This window comes from Plectrocnemia conspersa, unplaced genomic scaffold (assembly GCF_051122295.1).
Source record: "Plectrocnemia conspersa isolate PC_06_02 unplaced genomic scaffold, ASM5112229v1 ptg000013l, whole genome shotgun sequence".
NCBI classification, from domain to species: Eukaryota; Metazoa; Arthropoda; class Insecta; order Trichoptera; family Polycentropodidae; genus Plectrocnemia; species Plectrocnemia conspersa.
In genome coordinates, this window is record NW_028277177.1 from 1383986 (window position 1) to 1406014 (window position 22029).

Sequence of the window (22029 nt, forward strand, 5' to 3'; positions counted from 1 at the left end):
TAAATCTCATCTTAAACATAAAAATATCAAAATAAGTTTTTTTTTCAAAAATTTTCCCATTTTGCACAATAAAAATACAATATTTACAATTTCCTAGGCACTTTTTTCTCACAAGGTTTTTTTGAATAATCATGGCAAAAAATAATGAGTAAAATATTTTATTGGAATAAATTGGCAAGTGGTGCTCTGGCCTCAGGTATAAAAAATTAGAGAATATCCAGAAGCGGTAGATCAAAAACAATATTTTGTCAAAGACGACATTGTCTTAGATTTATTGTTCCAAAAGAAGAAAAATTTGGAGCCCGAATTTTCTAAAAACAAAATTCGTAATATTAAATATTTCGAAATAATAGTTGTAATAATTAATAGGAATCAATAAATATGGTAAATCATGCGAGCGGTACTCGGATTATTTTTTCAGTCATTTTTTAAAAATAATATTAATTATGTCAGTATTGGTAATACCGGTTTTATTACAATCCCTGCTCAGCCAGGAAGTACGCGCTTAAGAACTTGTACCACTTGTACAAGACATACGCGAGGATGTTTTCTGCGAAAGCTACAAGGAGCTGGAACAATTTATGTAAAAAGAATATTGAGGAAACTCATATTCAAATTTCTTAAAAGCAAATGATTTAGTACTGAAATAATTTAGCTTAAAGATAAAACATCTATAATAGTTGATGCATCATAAAGAATTGTATGTAGACCATATTCATTATGAAATTATCGGAAACTGTAAACAGATAATTTTATTGCTGTTATTCAATCATGCACTATTACAACTATATCTTAAAATAATAAACTGTAACGATTCCAATTATAAAAAAATCATATTATTCCAAATATATAACAGGACCATGCATATGAATATTTCGCTCGAATTTTTGCGTCGCCGATTCGCGGTGAAATTTTGACATGAATTTTATTCATATACGCGCATAAATAATTCATGTCTACCCGCGTGCCGCCCATTTAGCACCACTGGCTCTTCATAAGAGCGATTCGTACAGCACGAAGCTCAGTTGGCCTTGAACCTGCAGCGCGTTTGCTATCTTCCCTTCGGAGAAAGCGCCTTCATCTGTGTCAATAGGACTCTGACGATATATCGAAGATGCTAGGAAAGGTCCGATTGGCCTTTGTGGGCCTGCTGGCCTTATCGTCCTGTGTGGCGACACAGGAACAGGGAAGAAGTGCTTATTATTCAGACCTGATGGACGTGATTATGTGTGGCTTTGGTGGTCAACCTATGACCTGTATCAGGGAAAAAGCCGGAAGGCTACTGGACGGTTGGGAAGCAAGCCTTAATATGGAAATGAGGAGTTGGGGAGGTGAGCTTTTTTATATATTTTTCTACTCTTAGTAACTTAAATACACATATATATATATATATATATATATATATATATATATATATATATATATATATATATATATATATATATATATATATATATATATATATATATATATATATACATAATTTAAATATAATATTCTGTCATCATTAGCCATTATTATATTTTAGTCATTGATCTCTATGATAAGAAGTAGCAGATTTTAGGATATTAATGATAGGTTATTATATTGGTTATAAATCTTGTATAAGTATTTAGGTTAGTGCCCATCCCAACGCCTCTCGCCTACGGTATTTTAAGTGATTCATAAAACTAATGTGAGAAATCAAATTTATGAATATTGAATAAACCTTATTGTTAACATTGTTTGGCTCATATAGGTCAAGCAGTTTTAAACCTTTATAACATATAATTCACAAAGCTATAGTTTAATGCCGCAATATCGACTATTTCAACTTAAACGTTGTGTGATATGTTATTAGTTTAAATACATATTTATATGTTTTATAATTATTATTTTAATAATTAGATGTCTCAAATATGACATAAATAATATTATAAGCAATTACTTTCATTTGTGCCGTTCATCGTTGTTCGTGCAACGCATTCAATTATTTTTCCTCATAAATATTTTTTTTAATAAAATTATAATTTTTTTATTTTTAATAATAAATTATTGCAATGCTTCATTTGCATATGATGGATGAGTCTCACAAATTACCTTTCATTGACATATTTGCATATATTAATCTATCACCCGAAAGGTCATGATCATGCTTAGACCATCTCTAGTGTAAAGGTTCAGATTCTTACCAACTTTTACTTCACGACAGCACGACTTTACCTATTTTCATACGATTACTGATTTTTTCGTTTTGTCTATCAATCACATTATAACATATTTTGCTCCAACGTTATTCGTTAATCTTCACAGAAATTCTTATTTGCATAAAACATATATTTGCTGCTTTACTGTTATAATGTAAATATGATTTAGGAACAGTATATTAATGTATGCATTCCTAACACGCTAGATAAATTAATTGAACGGTAAAAGACCGCTTTTTTGTCCACACTGAATAGCATTACATTTAATTAAAATATATACAAATGATGCAATATTATCGTGCAAAAATTCACATATATTACTTTCATTCTCGTTCATTTAATCGAATAATTATCATATCAAATCATTTTCGTCTCTTCGCTAAATATGCGCAAATTGAACGAATCGAACCGCTAATTTGCGCAATTATAAAACCATATTTCGACTACTGTTTTCACTGTGCAAATCAATCGATCGATTTAGATCTGTCTGAAAGAAGGTTAATTGGCATAGATGAATGTCTGTCTGAATGCGTTTGATGTCATCCGACTTACCGAAACGGTACTTGTTTCTGGGACGAAGTAAGAGTGCCGATACATCACTCTGTTCGAAAACAAAACCGGTTTTAAAAGAGTTCGGTAGGATGTAGAAAAAAATAAACCCTTTATGCCATAAAATTATTGATATACTCTTTTCATACCGCAAAGAGTAAGCGTAGAAGAGAAAGTGAATTACGCTTTTTGGCATTGTTTTTATGGGAAAATTGTGATCTGTAATGGGTTATGTAATGAAAGTAAGTTTTTAGGTTATGTGTCAAATTTCGGGGATAGTGAATTGTGCGCAAGCGCAATAAATAATTGATACGTGAAGATATGTGACCGAGAATGCGTCAGGGACGCGCTAAAGCGTGCAATTTATTTTCACAATTGTCACCTATCAGGGGCTCTCAATTAATGACCGACAATTAGCGTTTGTACTAGATATATTTAAAATCTGAGCGATTTAGCAGACCTTAAACTATTTTTTATGTGATTTTGCCCGGTTGATTGGCGACCCCTGTTTAAAAGTAAATTGATAATATTATATTAGGTAAAGAAGTAAATATAATATGTTTAAAAGAACTATAATATTTAGTGATATAATAGCATTAAATAAATCAACCCACGAGCACAAATCAAAAGAGCCGCATTCGGCTCGAGAGCCTCACATTTAACGCTTACCCTTATATTAATGTGAAATAATAATAAAATATAAATTCAATATTTATGTTTTTTAATAATATAAATTGCAAAATATAAGTCAGTAACGTTTTAAAATCATAGATAAACTTTAATGTTTTACTGCCCTTTTGATTTATTTTTTAAATATGTGAAATAAATCATATTTAATTTAAATCAAAATTTGACTTTTAATTGTCAGAATAGTGAGAAAATTTTGGATGGCATGAAAATATTTTTATTTGTTTGCTCGTGTAGATAAATTATTTATGTATTATATTTTAAGCATTATAATACAAAATTTAATTAAATTTAATATTATATCAAAATCTATATTTATTTATAAAAAAGTATATAGGTTTCAATAAATATTACCTAGTTTTATTTATAAAATACGGTTTTATTTAAAACAATATTTTTTACATGATAAAAAAAATCTTGCCATTTGTAACTATTTTAGTTCTTTCTCTACAACTTTTTTTATATTTTGAAATAATCGCTATTTTGAAACAAGGCCGCAAATCGTATTGATTAAAAATATATGTACATTTTTTGGAGATCTGTGTCCAAAAAACGTTTTATCTTTACATATAAAATATTACATTTTAATTTAGAATATTTTTTCTAATGAAATCTTAATAATAAAAATATTTAATGTTTTAATTTAGTATATATTTGCTCTCAATATTTTTTAAGAGAACGATTTTTTTGTGAAATAATAATATTAAATAAAAAAAAATCTCTATTTACAAATATAAATTCTGCAAAAGAAAGCTCCAGTTATAACTTCAAAAGCTTTTGCAGTTCTTGCAATTCAAATAAACGACAATATATGCCATTTATTTTTTGAACTGATTATACCAATACTTATTAATACGTAAATAATCAGTCAGATAACAACATATGGTTTTTATTATTGATATTCAGTTACAGTGAAAATATTACATATTTCCACAGTATATAAGTAATATTAAAACGTAGAAGTGCGGGAATGGTCGCTTGCGTTAAAAAAATATGTTTTTTTCCGTTAAGTTAAAAATTAAGTTGAAAAGTTGAGTTTTTATATAAGTTTAATTCAATGTTTTAAAATGCATAATAAAACAAATTCAAATAACTATCAGTACATTCTAAAAACATATAAAAATAGGTGTTGTGTCAACATCAGACTGATTCAGTGACATATTTTTAATATACTAAATGTTAGCACGTCAGTATATTTAATTAGGCTGCGGGGAATCGAACTAATGTTTCTGAATTATAAGTTCAGCGTCTTTTTACGAACCCCTTCAAATATTTTTCTCATAAAAATAGTATTTTATTTATTTAAGACCTAGAACAAGTAACGTGTTTTTTCAAACGCATTGAATATTGTAATGGAAATGATTTCCTAAGACTTGTTTTTAAATTATTTCACTCCATAAAAATACTGTTCTTTATTTGGAGATCTCTGTAAAACTGTAGCAATTTGTTGTCGTTAACCCAAAAACCCCGACACCCATATAGGACCGACATCCTTAAAAGTATGTGGTAAGAACCAGCTCGCGGCTTCCGCATCTGAAAGTGAAGCCTTATTTTCCAATGTCCGTTGAAAAATGACAAGTCGTTAATATCCGAGATGACCACGCCAAACCTGCCTTAACATGGCTCACTTTTACGCGTACCGTTAAACGCGCGAATCAAAGGGTGACGAGACGTGTGTAAACGATGGTTATTCAAGTATGTAACAACAACAACGCGACATAACGGTGTATATGATTATTTGATGTTTCACACTTGTGATGTCTCCACTGATTATTAAAAAAAAAACATTTTTGATAATAAACATTTGATACCCCTGACAATTGTTTTTAGATAGTAATATAAAATAATAATTTATTCTAGCCATTTTATATTTAGCAACGTATTAACATTGATATATTTTATCACTCATTAACTTTGATTTTAGTCTGCTGTTTTACTACTTAATTAGTAGTTGTTGGTTGTGTTGATCTGGTTGTAATGCCTGCCATATTGCAACGATATATTTACAATAATGTTTAAATCACGATGAATGACATTGATTCTTAAGTTTATATATTATATTAAAATTAATCTTAGCTAGTTAATATTTATATTTTTTTTAAATGTCTAAACTTCACTAATAAAATATCAATAAATAGAAATAGTGAGTTGTCAGTTTCACTAACAATAAAATATTATCCTTGCGGTACTTCACTAGTACAGTTCTCTACATCAAAAATATTATACATTATTTTTTATATTATTATATTATATATTATCTCTTAGATGCAATTAAAATAGTTTTTTAATCTCATTGAATACTAACAGTTAAGATTTAATCAATTAAATATATAATATAAAAAAACATAGTTCCGTTTATATTTAAATTGTGTATTTTTCAACAATACATTAATCAAACGACCAGCTGTAAAACTTTAAGCAGTTATCTATGACCCAAAATGAATACTTTTTAATGCCAACAAACATTTTTAATGCAGTTAATTTTTCATAATGTAAAGATATATTGTTTATCATTAAGATTGTATAATATTAAACTTCAAAAACGTTTATTGTATACTTTCCAATTTTTATGACTATTTGTTATTGATAATAAAAAAGTATGTTGTCTTAGAGTTATTATTTTAAATCATACTTAAAAGTTAAAAATTATATTTAATTTTATTTTTCTCATTGTTTTTAATAGTTAACGATATATAAAAAGCGTTAAATTTAACGCAATATGTTATTTCTACTGTGAATAATATATGCAATACAATATAGAATCATTGTATTTAAAATTATGCACATCTTAAATTTATGTCCAGCATTTATGCTCAATTACAATAAATTTTATATAATAAAGTAATGACCGTCATGAAATTGTCATATGTACCTTTTAAATTCGTATATAAAACAGATGGTTTCAAGTAAATAAGTCGTAAAACGCTTTAACCTACAATAAAATAACGTAAAAGATGCTTCTGTGCTTTAACTATTCTTTAAGAGCATTCAAATATCAGGAACATGATAATATCAAGCTACGTAAATGGTTCTCGTCAGTATGTGAGCTATGATACTCGTCGCTTCGAGTATACCCATAATTAGACTTCAGCGGTAACACGGTTTTCGTCCGCGTCGCTACACGGTCACTATGTTATTATGCATCTCGAAGGTAATGACAAAGCTCAGCAATTCTTAAATTCAGGTCGATATCTAACATTCTAAAAGCATTCGACAAAGTTTGTCATAAACTTATTCTTCGTTTATGTAAACGATTTTGATAGCATTTTCTCGAACTGCCATCAGTATGTGAGAAGTGCTACAATAATCTACTTTTATAAATACATATAATTTAAGTGTGTAAAATCCGGCCTTAGCTGCAAAGTGACATATATTAATTAATTAAAATACAAATAATAATTTATTATTATTTATAAAAGTTTCATTGATTTCCAGTCTGATGGTGAATACTTACTTTTTATGTTTTCATATATCTGATTGATTTAACTAGGCTTACACCTGTTAAATTACTACGGAAGTTACTCTTCCGGATGGCTCTCTACAAACGCAACCATAGTCGTCATATCCCAATGACTACAGTATTGTAGAAGTTAAAAAACTCTTTATATTCATTAATTAGGGCATAATGTACATTTTCTCGTCAGTGTGTCTTCCGGGTGCGCTCTATAAACGGAACCATCATCATCGCTTCTGCAATATTTATTGTATTTAGTGTAAAGTTTCAAATTAATATCTATTAATTAAAACTTATCCATTTGATACTGATTTATCCCGTTGTAGCGCATTGGGCTTACGCGTGTCAGATTACAACGGAAGTTAAAAATCTTTCTCATATAATTTTGATCCAAGGAAAACAATGTTTATTAAAATAATTAGGTCGTATTGTACATTTTCGTGTCAGTGTGTCTTCCGGGTGGCTCTCAACAAACGCAACCATCATCGTCGCTTCCCGATTATTTCAGCGAGACAATGTGTATTGTTTTAACTAGATATTTATTGTATTGTTTCATTTTAATATCTATTAATTATAAATTAAAATATAAATATTAAATTATAATTATTTATATAAATGTCACCGGTTTATGGTTAAACTTACGCAAAAACGTTGTAACGCATTAGGCTTACGCCTGGCAAATTACAACGGAATATTAAAAAAAACTATCTCACGTAAGTCTGATGTAATGAATAGTGTTTATTCAGATTAATTAGGTCGTATTGTACATTTTCATGTCAGTGTCGCTTCCGGGTGACTCTCTAAAAACGCAACCATCATCGTCGCTTTCCAATGACTGCAGTGAGACAATGTGCTTCAATTTAATATTTATGCTTCTCAAAATTCGTCGTTAGTATGTGAGTTATGGTATGAGTATCAATTTGGGTTTTTATTATGGTTTTTCTTCTCTTGGTCAATGACATACATGCGGAAATTAAGAACTAATATTTGTTATGTGCTAATGACCTGAAAGTGTTTCAAGGCATTCGCACAAATGCGGATTCTTTGTCTTAACAAAAAGATCTGAAGTCACTTTGTAGATGGGCGGTTACTTTTCACATTATTACCTTCACTAGTACCTAGTTTATGTAAAACTGTTTTAGGTAGAAACACTTTGTCTAGGAACTAATATGATTGACTACCATTCGTTAGTTTATATGGCTACTAAATTAAATACTTTTAAATATATCATATAGTATATTTAAAAGCTAATCGTATTCGTATTTCTTTAAGGCGATTAAATTATTGTATTTTCGATGCAGGGTGTTATAAATGATGCAGTTTTTAAAGATGCTTAGAGGAGATGTCAGCAATTTGTCGATACTAGGCGATTTTTGCTGTGAGACGTATAGTGTCTTATAGAGTCGCGACTGCGTCCTTTATTCTTAACATTGCGGCAAGGACGTCAGCGCTCCCTTACATGAGACACCCAGCTCCTTAACAGACTTGTCAGACACAAAAATATTCACGGCGATAGCTATGAGGTGCTAGGCAATTTATGTGCGATAGTGAACATATTTTTAGGTGTGTGATTTTATTTTTAAATATTTAAATATCATTTAGCTATTAAACGTCAGGTTTATAAGATTTGTATATTATAAGCCCTTTCTTTAATTTAAATAAATTTTAAAAAAATATACCAGATTAAATGATTTTAAATAAGAAATAAATGTTTTAGAATTTCATCGCCAAAATAATAATTTATAATTTGTGTTGTAAATGTTAATATTTTTTTTAAGATACACTGTAATTTGTTATATAAATAGATTAATTGAATTGCTATACTAATTGACACCTTTATTTTTTTCTGTTTTTTAGACGAAGCAGACAGAGATGCGGTGATGAACGGAAGGCAGTTGTCCGAAATGCCCGAATCGCCTTCGGCCATCGGTCAAAAGTTGATGTTGGCTATTAACGAGTTGACAAACATCCTCCAAAAGAGCCTATACAGGTGAGCACTTCCAAAGGACAATTACCCGTAGATACCCGGCGATTTTCTGAACCGGCATTCGGTGTCAATGGAACAACAGAACGATGACGACATAATTGTGGCTTTCTAATGGTGGGAAGACATCGGCGTGCCTTACAGCTACTGCGCTGTAATTAATTACATTTTTTTTTCATCTACGCACATCGAAGGGAATTTGCGTAGGTTTACAAATTTACATAAATCGCCTAACGTCTCACCTGGTTCCCAAAACACGGCCCGTTAGAGGCTTAAGCGCTGCGAAAATTTGCGTAGCGTAGGGCCAAAGGGCTATATTTCTAAATTAATTACACTAAATTTATAGCTTGCTTTGTTAATAAACGTCGTAAATTATCAAATTAGACTAGTGTTAGTACTACTAATTTGAGTTTATTATATTATAGTTATGGGAAACTTTTGTATGTTGCGATACTTCTGATTGTTTCATTGATTTGGGAAATTTTCCCAATATGACTTCTGGTTAATATAATAAATAGCAACAAAGAAGCACATTATTTACATTTTTTGTAAGAAATACAGTTCTAAAATTTGGACCCTATATCACGATTATACTCTGGATACTTTGAGATAAAATCGAAATGAATAAAGCTGTCCAATTAAAATACGTAACGCGTAATATATTTGTACAAATTTGTAATGTTCAATGACCGGTTTTTATATTTCAAGAATAGGTATTAGATACTAAATTACTTAATTATATAATAATTGGATGTTAAGCAACATCCGTTAATTTCTTTTTAAAACTTTCTTAATAAAAAAAACTTCCGGAGTTTTATGAAAAATACCTAATTTGTCAAGAAAGATTATAAACAATTTTACAATTCTTTTCCAAACATCACTTTTTCTCGATATTACTATTATAAAATCATTAGAGTTTGTCGTTTTTTTATATATTAGATAATATTATACAAATGTAAATAAATGTTATCTTAAAAATTAACATTTTGATTTGGTTATTTATAATAAAAAGGCAATATTTTTTATTAAATATGCTTATGTCAATATGATTATTTATTATAATTTATTTTTTATTTTTTTATTATAAAATTTTATTTATTTAAATGATTTTTGTTTCATTATTTTTTTTATTATTTTTATTATTTTGAATACAAGATTACGTCCTTAAATCATACATAAATGACAAAAAAAGTGCATTATAATTTTATTAACATTAGTTTTTAAGCAATTTTTAAATTACTAAAATATACGAACCGATTTATTTACAAATTTAAGTATTTGATTTTTATCAAAAAGCTTCTAATAATTAAAAAGTTTCTCTCAAAATATTTTTTTTACTAATATACATATATCATTTTATTAAAAATATAGCAAAATAATATTTATTGTAAATCTTCCGCTGCTTTAGTCTATTACGTTATAACTGTGTAAACACAATCAATGACTATAAAGTAAGTAGAGAGATGCTCGACTAAAAATCAGTTTATTTTATCAATTATAAATCATTATAACAAATTTAAATTAATATATTTTACTATGCATGACCTATCTTGATTTTATTATATTATTCCTCCGTGATATTAAGAAAATATGGAAAATCATGATATGTGATAATCGATCAGAATTATAATTTATTAATTAACAATAATTCCGAACATACGATAGAAACTAAAAAACACTTTTATATTTTATGTATTGTGCAAATAATTTTCTTATAAAATGAACGTAGAAATAGAAGTTTTAACTCAAATATTTCTATTGCGACCACCTTTATTTATTGAATTATAATTAGTTGTGAAAGACTCATAATAATGGGCCTTAAAACTAATTGATTTTTATTCCTTGGATATTTTACGCATCCGAACAATATCGAAAACACTACTAGAACAATGAATAGGGTCAGTACCAAATACAATGGAATAGAAAAAAAATAGAAAATTGGTTTAAAACTACATTCATAACTACTTGATGCTTTTTTTAAATCAAGTTAAATAGGAATGCGTTTAACATATTAGTAACTACTAAATATATTTTTAGCATTACAATATTCATTAGACGAATATTAAATATTTTAAAATCAATATCAGTGTTGAAAAAATCACGAATTGCACTAAAGGCAAACTTAAATTCATATGTTTGTTGTACACTTTCCGTAATTTTAAATAGACTAAAAAGTTTTTTATTTTTTCTTCTCGAAAAGACAGCATTTTTCTTATTTACGTGCGTCTTACCGGGGCTTTGAAGAACCAACAAAACACGTGAATTGCAGTTTTAATATTTTATTCTATATTTTCTACGTGCTTAACAATACATATACTTATTCCCACGTCCGCACTTCACGCACGCCAGCGGAATAATAACGAGCATGAAATTCGCGCATCTTGGCCATAACAAAATTTTTGCTGAACATGTCCTAAATAATCCCACATTACGAAAAAACACATTTTGGCATAAAAAATAACTTATTAAAATAAAAATGACAAGATATCAAATATTCAAAAGGCCGCAAATTTAAAAAAAATTAAAATCAGGCTATTTTAAATAAAGTTTTTTTTTAAATTGATTTATTCATGTGACACTGTAATATCATATATCATAATTACAGTATAAAACTGATATATCATTCATCTCGTAATTTAATACCATTTGACCCACTTTTATTGATTGCTATCGATTAATATTAAACTATATTTTACAGTGCAGATCTTTAGAAAATGTTTGTTGTATAATATTAGTATTAAAAACAGTTTTATATATACATATCCCCATAACTAATTGGTAAGGCGATTAATGAAAAAAGTATGTGGGTCGGTGAAAATGTCTCTTTGCCGAATGCAATATGGCGATCGATTGTCGAATGCAATATGAAACTTTCATATATCACACAATGGGCGAGTGTGTGTAAAATTGTGCGACTGGAAAGAAATTAAACTGACGCTTACATTTCCATCAACCGTGAAACGACAGAAATGCCGTGACTACTCGTTATAAGTAACCGCTGCATTATAGTAAGCACTTAGCAGAACTGTGACATAACTTTGTGGTTGAGCTTCAAAAGTGCATTGTCGTGTCGATTACAAACATCATTATATATATAAAAAAATGAATTGATAAACGTAAAATAGTTTCACTACATTTCTAGTTCTCTTCAACGCTGAATCTGGTTGGACAGTCAATGCAAAAATGAATAGTAGCCTCGGCCGATTCAGCGTAACTCTGCTTACATGTTCAGCAGGGGATGAATTTTCTGCAGTGTTCAAAGATAAAATGTTGGCTTATGTATATTAAATATACACTTCCACGTCTCTTCCAGTCTTCGCATTGGATTATATGGAGCGAACCAGACACTTTGTTATTATCTAACACATATATTTTAGACTTTTTCTCGTGCATCTATAGTTAAAGTCATAATATGCAACATAGTCATAGTATGTGTGGGCTTAATGCCTGTTTAAACTTCATTCCATAGCATTTGGCACCGACCCTATTGTTTGTTCTAAATGTTAGTAAATACTAAAATAATTTATTTTTTAATCAAACTAATTTATAATTGAAATATTTTTTTAAAGCACAGTTTGCATATTACATTAAGCCTTATGTTTTTCATTTCTATCGTATATGGGGGATCTTAATTGGGTTAGCACTGAGAAACGAGATAATAGTTGCAGATTATTTATTTCACTGTTAATATTGCACCAACATCGAAGAGCAGGCCGCTGGAATAAGTCTTCTGCTGCTGCTCCACCTCGGTGTTGCCCGCGTAGCTCCAGTGGCTCCTACATAATATATCAGAAAAACTAAGTACCTCGAGTACCGCACGTTATTGTTCAGTAGTGTGATTAATATTTGCTATTTATATGACTTCGAATATTATCTACATATAGATTATTATACGTTTTTAAATTTCAGATTCGAAGCGCGCAAAAAGGGAGAAAGTGGCGGTGGAATTGACACCATCACAATATCGGCCGGACAGAACGACGATAAGAAGAAAAAGGATAAGAAGAAGAAGAAGAAACAGAAGCCTTCAAACATTCACATCCACCAAGGCGATAAGGATAAGGAGGAGGAAGAAGAAGAAGACAAAGGTGTACTTATCGAGGGTTCTTCCATTCAGAACGGAGAAGTTCTGATTCAGGGTTTGAGGGTAGATCAAGAATTAGCAGGTCCTGCCAAAATCCGCATTAAGCGGGACGATGGATCTGAGAGTGATTTAGAAGTTGGAGGTAATGTAGAACAATCATCTTATTGACTGATGAATTAAATAGTTTAGTGCTAACAAAGTAGTCGTATATATATATATTACTCATACAAATAAAAACAATAGCTTTCTAGCTGTTGCGCACGTTTAATTACAAATACCATACGTCTACACGGTGTGATGAATATGCGGTTTTTTTAGACGGTAGAGGAAAAAAGAAGAAGAAGAAGAAGGCAATCTTGAAGTTGCTGCTCCTCGGTGCTGTTTTGAAGGCCAAGATAGGACTTTTGCTGCAGCTCTTCTCGGCTCATCTCCAAGTCAAGTTCTTCGCCTTAGCTCTTGCAGGCCTAGCGCTCAACATTGCCAGATTTTGGTTGGATTTGAAGAAAGGACACGCTCCGCAGAAGGTCAGTAGATGCCGATGATTTAGCGCTGTTTGATGTTTGATGAGTAACTCAATACGCAAGTTCAATTGCACCTTTCACTTTATATATTTGGACAATCGTGGTGTGGGACTTTTGATGTCAATCAATTTCTCCTGTGTTTATTTGGGTCACTGTGTCCTTTTACGGCAAGAAACATTTTGCAAAAACATTTTTTTTATTAGATTGTCGTTAATCGTCGGAGGTCAAATAACAATATACAACATTTTTGCACTTCTTTACACAAAGCTTTAATAGCTTAATTTATATATACAATTACACGCTTTTTACCTTATTGCTCCATTGGCATTTTGTTATTCCTTAGAATTAAAAAAAACATTATATAGATATAATCAAATTTTAATTTGAAACTATATCATTATTTTTTTTAAAGCCAAATTCATCTAATGATTCATTGACAGCATAATAATTAAAAATATGCATAAAACGATAGCGTTTTTTTTTTTAATTACATGATTTTAATATGTTGACTTTAGCGTCCATTATTTTTTTCACTGAAATATTAGTTTTCAATAAATAAATAAATACTAAAAGTAATTTTTTTTCAAGCGATTTTTTTCTAGCCGTCAAATATTTTAAATTTTTTTTTCATACATAGCTGTCTCGTTAATTCTTGATCGAAAAATCTCGAGACTGAGTTCGTAATATTATAATACACGCATATAGCTATTAGCATCATTATTATAATTAGGTATAATATCATATTATACATACATAGTACATACTCAATTCATGAAAAATATAGTTTTGTGCTCTAAATTGAAATTATGAATTCTTAAAATACATAAAAAAACTTTTTGTATAAAAAAACATATTTTTTTACAAAATTATAGTGACGTATGATATATAGTTTTTTTCTATCATACATAGGTTTTTTACTATAATCATTCTACATTTTTTTCAGTTAGATTTATATGTTAAGTTTTTACTTTATACTTCACATGTATATAGTTTTATTGTAAAATAATTTTATAAGCAATATAAAAATATATGTATATGCAAACTAATAACGGTTTTGAATTAGGCGTAAAATTTTCAATTTGAATAAAGCTATTGTATCTTTGTGGTAAAAAAGTTGTTATTAAATTTAGTCTCAGTAAGAATAATATGAGTTTGAACGTCTCTAAAAATAAAATATTTACATACTAACAAAAAATCTGTTTATACGAGTTGACTTTTATTTTCTTCAAAAATTAATATTTATAATTTAGTGTTCAAAATTAATTGAGATGCTATTAAATATCATTATTGAATAAAATCTATTATAATAATTGGTTTAAAAATATACATACAAAAATAAAATTAATGATGTTTAAAAGTCACTTGTTAAATAAATGGTCAATAAATATATTTATTGGTTAGTAATAAAATAAGTGTTTGTTTTTACAGTAAACTTTTTGAATTAAATTATATGGTTAGTTATAAAATATTTTGATCAAATGTTGCAATTTTAACAAAGAACGATACAATGTAATTGTATTGTAAAAACCGAATATAAATAATAATGAAAGTATATAAGTAATTTTAAAATAATTTGTTTTTATTATTTTCCATAATTGTAGCGTCACTGGCCGTTTTTGTGAATGATACTGACCATTTATGATTATTATCTGACCATATACTGCTATTTTTATTGACCAATATTTTTTTTGAAAGTTTATTTATTCGGTCACTAATTACATTAAACGAGCTATAATTCGAATAATTTATTGACCGTTTAAGGCAGAGCTACTGACCATTTATAATTGACCATTCAATTTTCTGCCAATTTATTTAAATTTTATATACGTCAATAATTGTTTAGCGTATGTTTATTATGTTTTTAAATAAACTTTTTAATATATTAGTATTTAACAGAGAACGACAATATGCTTTTTAAAAATCAAATAGTATTATAATTAAATTAAATTAGTTTTGCAATTAACCCTTTAATTGCCGAAATCCGATATATCAGTTTTTGTTACTGCACCGAAAATTGCTGAATTCATTAAAAAACGGATACATTTTAAATGAATCGATTCAATCCAGGAAAAAATAATGTTATTTTCAAACATATTAATTTATTTTTTAATACATCGATATTTAGACTAAAGCAATGAAAAATTTCTGTTATATTTTTTATTAAGATACCTATAATATAATTCTGAAAATAAATGTATCTAATTTAGTAGCGTCAAATAAAATTTATAATAAATTAATATATACAATCGACAATATCTCAAAAATAAATATATTTGAGGTAAAAATCTTATTGTACAATTTTTTCGGTCAGAGTTCAGATAGTAGAAAAATGTTTTTCTCATGCGGTCGAATCTCGGTCACCCATCATCATTATTTAAATACACTTTACTTAGAAGCAATTTGTCTATTTATACAGCCCATTTAGCTGTCAGCATATCACAAATAATGGTAACAATCACAAACCGCTTCTTTTCTGTTGTATTATTATTTTTGTGAATAATTTTCAAATTAACCGGAAGAAGGATGACAAGATCCGCAATTACAAAAAGTAGGTCTTTGTTCAAAATCGCCTCCAATCAGTTACCATAAAGTCTTAGCGGTACTTTTAGTCATGACCAGTGAAACTTTTACTGAGATGATTCGATTACGTCCGAATATGCTAGGTCGTTAGTATGATTTTAAAAAGTTTGTTCCACTTAACTCACGCAACTCTTTAGTATAATTGTAACTAACACCGAATATATTTATATACGTATGTATGTGGAATTGTTTTAACACGGTGTGACTAAAAAGGCTTGAACGTTACGCTTTCAGGTGATTTATTACGAGCATGCTCAGCATCAGCATCACTACGAGCACGAAGATGACCACGGATGGGGTGGTTACTGGTCGAGGAGTATCGACGATAAACCTATACATAAGAAGGTATAAAAGTGAAGAGTAATTTTTTTTATATTTTGCGAGTCGTCGAAATGCCTAAAATATTTTGCATATATTTTTTATCTTAACTTACATAAAAATATGAACAAAAATAAAAATATAACAATCCAAGGATGTGGACCGCCCCGGGCGGTGCTTGTTCTGAGGCGGCATTTTCGCAATGGAAGGACCGTTCTTAAAAAATATATCTATGTATTGAAAACATTAAAATTCCGCCACTTTAGATAAAAATATTCTTAGCCGACCAAGTTTCTTAAAATCGGTAAAATTCGAAGTTTCGCCAGATGTTTCCCATTGTTTGCTTGAGTCGAATGCGTGCTAAGCTATTAATATATTTCAACAAACTTGTTTTACAATTTTTTTATATGCATATAATATATGAAGGGTATATGGCGTAGCTAAGGGGGTGGGGATCAAAATAAAAATTTTGGCATATTGATGACATATTTTTAGGAAGGTCAAATTTTGTATTAGATAATTTTATGGAAAGAGAGGGGGGAAGCAAAGATAAGGATCGCCCCGGGCGGTACAAGCCCTAGTTATGGCACTGCAACAACAAGATTTGTGTTACATTTATGTATATAAAACAATTAACTATTCAGTATTCACAAATCCGCAGAACGATGAATTTTAATTTAATTGTACTAATACTCTGTTTTTCACATTAATAATTAAACTATTAATACGCATCGATTTAACAAATATTATGCAATGACAAAAAAGTGCTACTCCAGATGATGCTAAATTGTATTTTTAGCGAAACACCATAACCATAAAAAAAACAACAAAATTTTTTTTTTAATACAAAAATATAGAAAATGTATTATATACATATATATTACTTACGTACAACATATTTACTTTGACCTATGCAAAAAAAATCATCCATTTCTTAAAAAAATAAAAATAAAAACAACTATTTTTTGTGAAAAATCATTTAAAATAGGAATTTTGCGTTTAATTATAAACCAAAGCATTTCTTGGTTATTGTAGATCAATTGCAATACTTTTAGTCGTTTTGTAATATAATATATTATATTTTACTATTACATTTATGAGATACTAATTATAATTCACATTTAGGTTTTTCTGCCATATAGATGAAATAAAAATTATTTTGGCTGTTTACAAAATTTAGTTTAATAATTGTTTTGATATTTTGTATTTTTTTATTTCGAACAATAATATTATTTAATATTTAATTTTTAATTTTAATAAAAATCATATCAAATAATACGAAACACGACGCCCGATATTGATCTGTTTTTTAACTTATATATTTTAATAGCTTAACTAATAATATCTCTTAAGCATCTAAACACAGATTTTAGCAATATGTCTACAGAAAACAATCTCAAATTGTATTTGTTCAAATATTTAACAGTTATTCTAATAAGCTTTAAATTTGCCAATGTTATTTGTTCACTTTCTATTGATTTTTTTCTTGCGCCATTTTTTGAATACACTATTTCTAACTGAAGAATATGTACATACCTATGACGCATTGCTTTAATGTTTATTCGCATCAGCACACCTGTGATCTATATAATTATAAATCCTGGTAATATTTCTTTTTCACATCTTTTAATTGCGATAATTTATTTTCAGAATTATTTTTAACTCTGTAAACCCAAAAAAAATTTGGGAAATTCTAGAGTCGTTTCTCAAGCAGAAACGCAGTGTTTCAATCCACTTCAACCTTTTTATCTCGTGGCTCAGATTTATATTTTTCATAAGAACAAATCGGATCACGTTAATGCGTTGAAATCACGATCCGTATACGCATGCGCTAACGACGCTCTAATTAGTCAAAAACGAACAGCGAAAGATGTGACGGTCGCTAATTACGATTTTTGTAACAGTACAAAGGTACTTGATTGGATAAAAAAATATATATTTATTTACTTCTTTTTTTTAAATTCGTTTTACATTATTTATTGGAGCGTGTATAGCACGTTAATTAAATATATATATATATACTTTTACATTGTAATGCAAATGTATTATACATAAATTATATTATAAGAAGTAATAAAATACACGATACGAACTGCAATTTCTTTTAATTGTTTGCTATTTAATATTTTATACACATGAATGCTTACATTGTATTTTTATTTACAGGAGGAGGCTATTACGCCTGCAGAAGAAGGTAGTAATTTGGCATATGGCGGATGGCTGGGAAGAAGCGCAATGACAAGAAGAAAATAATTTAGTATTTAGTTTTGTACATACTTTCCATTCTCTTGTAAATATATCAGCTATAAAAATGTATTTGGAAAAATGTTAAACTTGCTTATAGTAACTATTTATTTTTATAATCATAAAGATGTAAATATATTTATTTTAATTAAATTAAAAACAGTCGTCTTTTGTAATATATTTTCATATAAAAAATATGTATTTTTTATATTATTTATTTTAGAATAAACAATACGTAATCAGTGTATTATGGGTTAAAATACAGAGAAGCTGATGAATGTATATAGTTTTATATCGATCGTTGGCATTTATATTTATTTTTTATAATCAATGTGTTGCAGTAGATAAATATTTATTTAATAATATAAAAATATCTGTTATTGAAACGTTATGATGTTAAATAAAAATATTTTAATACTAAATCTATGTATTTTATTTAAATAAGTAGCTGATGCATATAGTGGGGGGGGGGGCGCGTAATAAAATAGCAGTTTATAAAGACGGTTAACACGAATTGAAGAACATAAGCGTTTACAAAAATATTTCACGCAATATTAAGGGATGAACGGTAAAGATTGGAATATCTAAAAGACTATCCTATCAGAGGCGACGATTCAAAGCAATGTATCTCTGATGTCTAAAAAAAGTGAAATCAAAATTATACATGCAATAAAATAATTAAATAAACATATTAAATTAAATAAAAACCATCACTTTTCTTCGACTGTCCGACCATGTCTAGCGAAAGCAACTAAATTCACCTGAATTTCTAAGAGTTCAACCCGATCTTCGATACGACTTGATTCGTGACGCATTACTATGGCAAAAACAGACGCATATATATACATATATTCACAAGAGCTGTAAAATTGTTAATAAAAACCTGTATTTTGTACGCACCATTAAATATAATTTTGGCAACTTCTAATTAAATATGTATTAATTCTAACAACCGAATGCGTTACACATGGATCTGCATGTTTATTTTCATTATTAAACAAAATTTAATAAGCTGTAAGCTGAGGGTCCTAGAGTATAAATATTAATTTATATGATTTTGAGGTATGTTTTGCGCCCTAGATTATAAGTAGAAAATATATAAAAAAATATTTAAATAAAGAATCAGTTAAAAAATACTAATGATATTATTATTACTATTTCAAAATTCAAATTAATTAAAATAAAAAGTATAAAAGTTAATTTTCAATTAAAATTATAATAAAAAGTATTAATATTTTGTCCAAAATATCAATGATTCAGATGAAACTATCCAGCGTGTAATTTTACATATGTTTGAATAATCTCGTCTTTATGGCAATAAAACATTATAATTTTATATTTTTAAAAAATATTTTTTATGAAAACATAGAAATAAAATTTAATATTTAATTATAAAAGCTAAAATAAATAATTACTTAATGTTAGTGATTATTTTTATATTACATTTATTTACGCTGCAATTTTAGTTATTCATAAATATTAGAAATACGTAATTATTTAAGATACTTATTTTTATAAAATCAAAACATATTAAATTTTATTATTTTTAAAATCAGAGGAAATTATATTACTTCTCAAAGAAATTAAATAAAAATTAAATAATATAATTTTTTAAATAATTATACTTTCAACAGATGTCACTAATATTTTTTATTAAAATTATTTTTCTGTTTCTTAATAGATGTCACTAGTAATTTTTAACCATATTATTTTCTCTCTGCAAAAAAATAAATGTTTTAGTTTTTGATATTCACATATTTTTGCATCATGCTCAAAAACACAGAGCAATTTTTAATAATGGGTGAAGTGGATTTTAGTATGAGGAGACCTAATTTAGACTCGAATTAAAGAAAATACACAAACAAACAATTTAGTAGGTGTCAAAGGAACAGTGATGTTTTTTACAAGATCAAATAAGCAAGCAAAATAACATACATGATAATCGGGATAATATTTTAAATCAATATTGTTATATTATGCCAAATATTATGATATTCTAAAACTGAAAAAAATAACCTATTGAATACCTAGATTTTGATCTCGAATGCCGGAGTACTTTTGATAGTGCGACTGACACCAATACCTCGCTTGGCTTGTTCACTCTACAAATCAAAAGATAATCACTGGAAGCGTTTAATAAAAATTGTGCAGTAATGAAATGACACCGAGGCAGTGACAGTGACCGAGGCTGGACTCGATCATGATATAACGACATTATTGCACAAAACCGGTCGTTGACCGGAAAAAAATGTCTGATATTTTCATGCAGTCATACTAAACGGTGTGCTTTTACTTTTTATCCGCACGAAGTAATGTGATCGGTGGATTAATAATAACATTATAGTTAACAGATGAATTGACGATCGATTATATTTAAAAAATGCAAAACTAAAATAAATCTTGTATAAGATTATATAAATCGGTTGAGGCTCAAAGCACCTAATGTAGGTGTAAATGGTACAATTTTAAATAGTTCAATGCTATCTTATTTTATAGTTTACCAGGTTAGTAAATATATATATATAACAACATGTCTTTAGTCTTTTATTTAACGAGATCGTTATGAATGGTTCTCTATTTAGAATACAATACAATCACATTCCGCGTGGGCTGAACAGATTTTTACAATCGTGACATTTGTATAGAATGCTCAATTAGAGAGAACGAAGAAAGTGTAGCAAGGATGCATTAAAAGTCAGGAATCTGCCTTTAAAGAACTAAGTTGCAAAGCGTGAACTTTGCCTCACATAGAGAGCGATATAGAAAATGGAATTCTTAAAATTGAATTAAGTCAATGGTCGAATATGTGCGTGCTGTGGCTTTGTGTCGAAATTGTATTAAAAAAACAATAATCAGATGATAAATTATGTCGAAAGGTAATACTTGGAATTTGTAGTGCGCAGTTGTAAAAAGTGACATTTTCACACGTCAGAAAAGAAAATAGCGGAAATTGTTTTTAAAAGAATAATTTATTTAAAATTAAATTTTTACTGGGTTTGATATATGCATTTATTTTAGTAATTTTGAACTTCGTGTATTTTCGAAGCCTTGCTTCGCGTAGTCTTTAAGTTATCCAGAAGATCTGGTTGAACTCTTGGATTCTAACGTGAAGTGCAATTTTTTGTTGGTCACTCGCTCTTCGCACTTCCTATAGTATGTTCAGATAATGCCAACATTTAAATAACTATACAAATTATTTTTTTAAGTTTTTGCCAAATACTATTCGGCTTAGCTCTCGTTTATTCCAAGTCGGAAGCGAAGTGGTAGAAGTGTCAAGATTTGGCTGATGGAGTTCCTTTTGTTCTTATTATTCTCGATCATCTTGCCAATGCTTAAATCGGTACGGAAATATACTATTTAAACTATATCTTTACGGAGTATTACTAAATATAAAAATTGTTAAAATTTACATTGTGACTATG

The 22029-nt window shown here is 28.4% G+C and overlaps 1 protein-coding gene and 1 long non-coding RNA gene across 4 annotated transcripts; one reads left to right on the plus strand and one right to left on the minus strand.

The window, feature by feature from the left end:
- The first annotated feature begins 877 nt into the window (after positions 1–877).
- On the plus strand, positions 878–18689 carry LOC148226903 (uncharacterized). Of its 3 annotated transcripts, none has more exons than XM_088202209.1 (6): positions 878–1331; positions 8734–8866; positions 12770–13086; positions 13263–13468; positions 16280–16390; positions 18530–18689. In XM_088202209.1, the coding sequence occupies exons 1-6, from the start codon at positions 1115–1117 to the stop codon at positions 18614–18616; spliced, it is 1071 nt and encodes a 356-aa protein (XP_088058335.1). In that variant the 5' UTR covers positions 878–1114; the 3' UTR covers positions 18617–18689. The 3 variants fall into 3 exon arrangements, with proteins under 3 accessions (XP_088058335.1, XP_088058337.1, XP_088058336.1); XM_088202210.1 differs by having other exon boundaries at positions 959–1331; positions 12770–12948; XM_088202211.1 differs by lacking the exon at positions 16280–16390.
- Positions 10745–13278, minus strand: LOC148226904 (uncharacterized). Its single transcript, XR_015811981.1, has 2 exons — positions 12163–13278; positions 10745–12107 (listed from the first exon to the last, which is right to left on the minus strand). It is a non-coding gene; the product is annotated as an uncharacterized LOC148226904 (long non-coding RNA).
- Positions 18690–22029: the final 3340 nt, after the last annotated feature.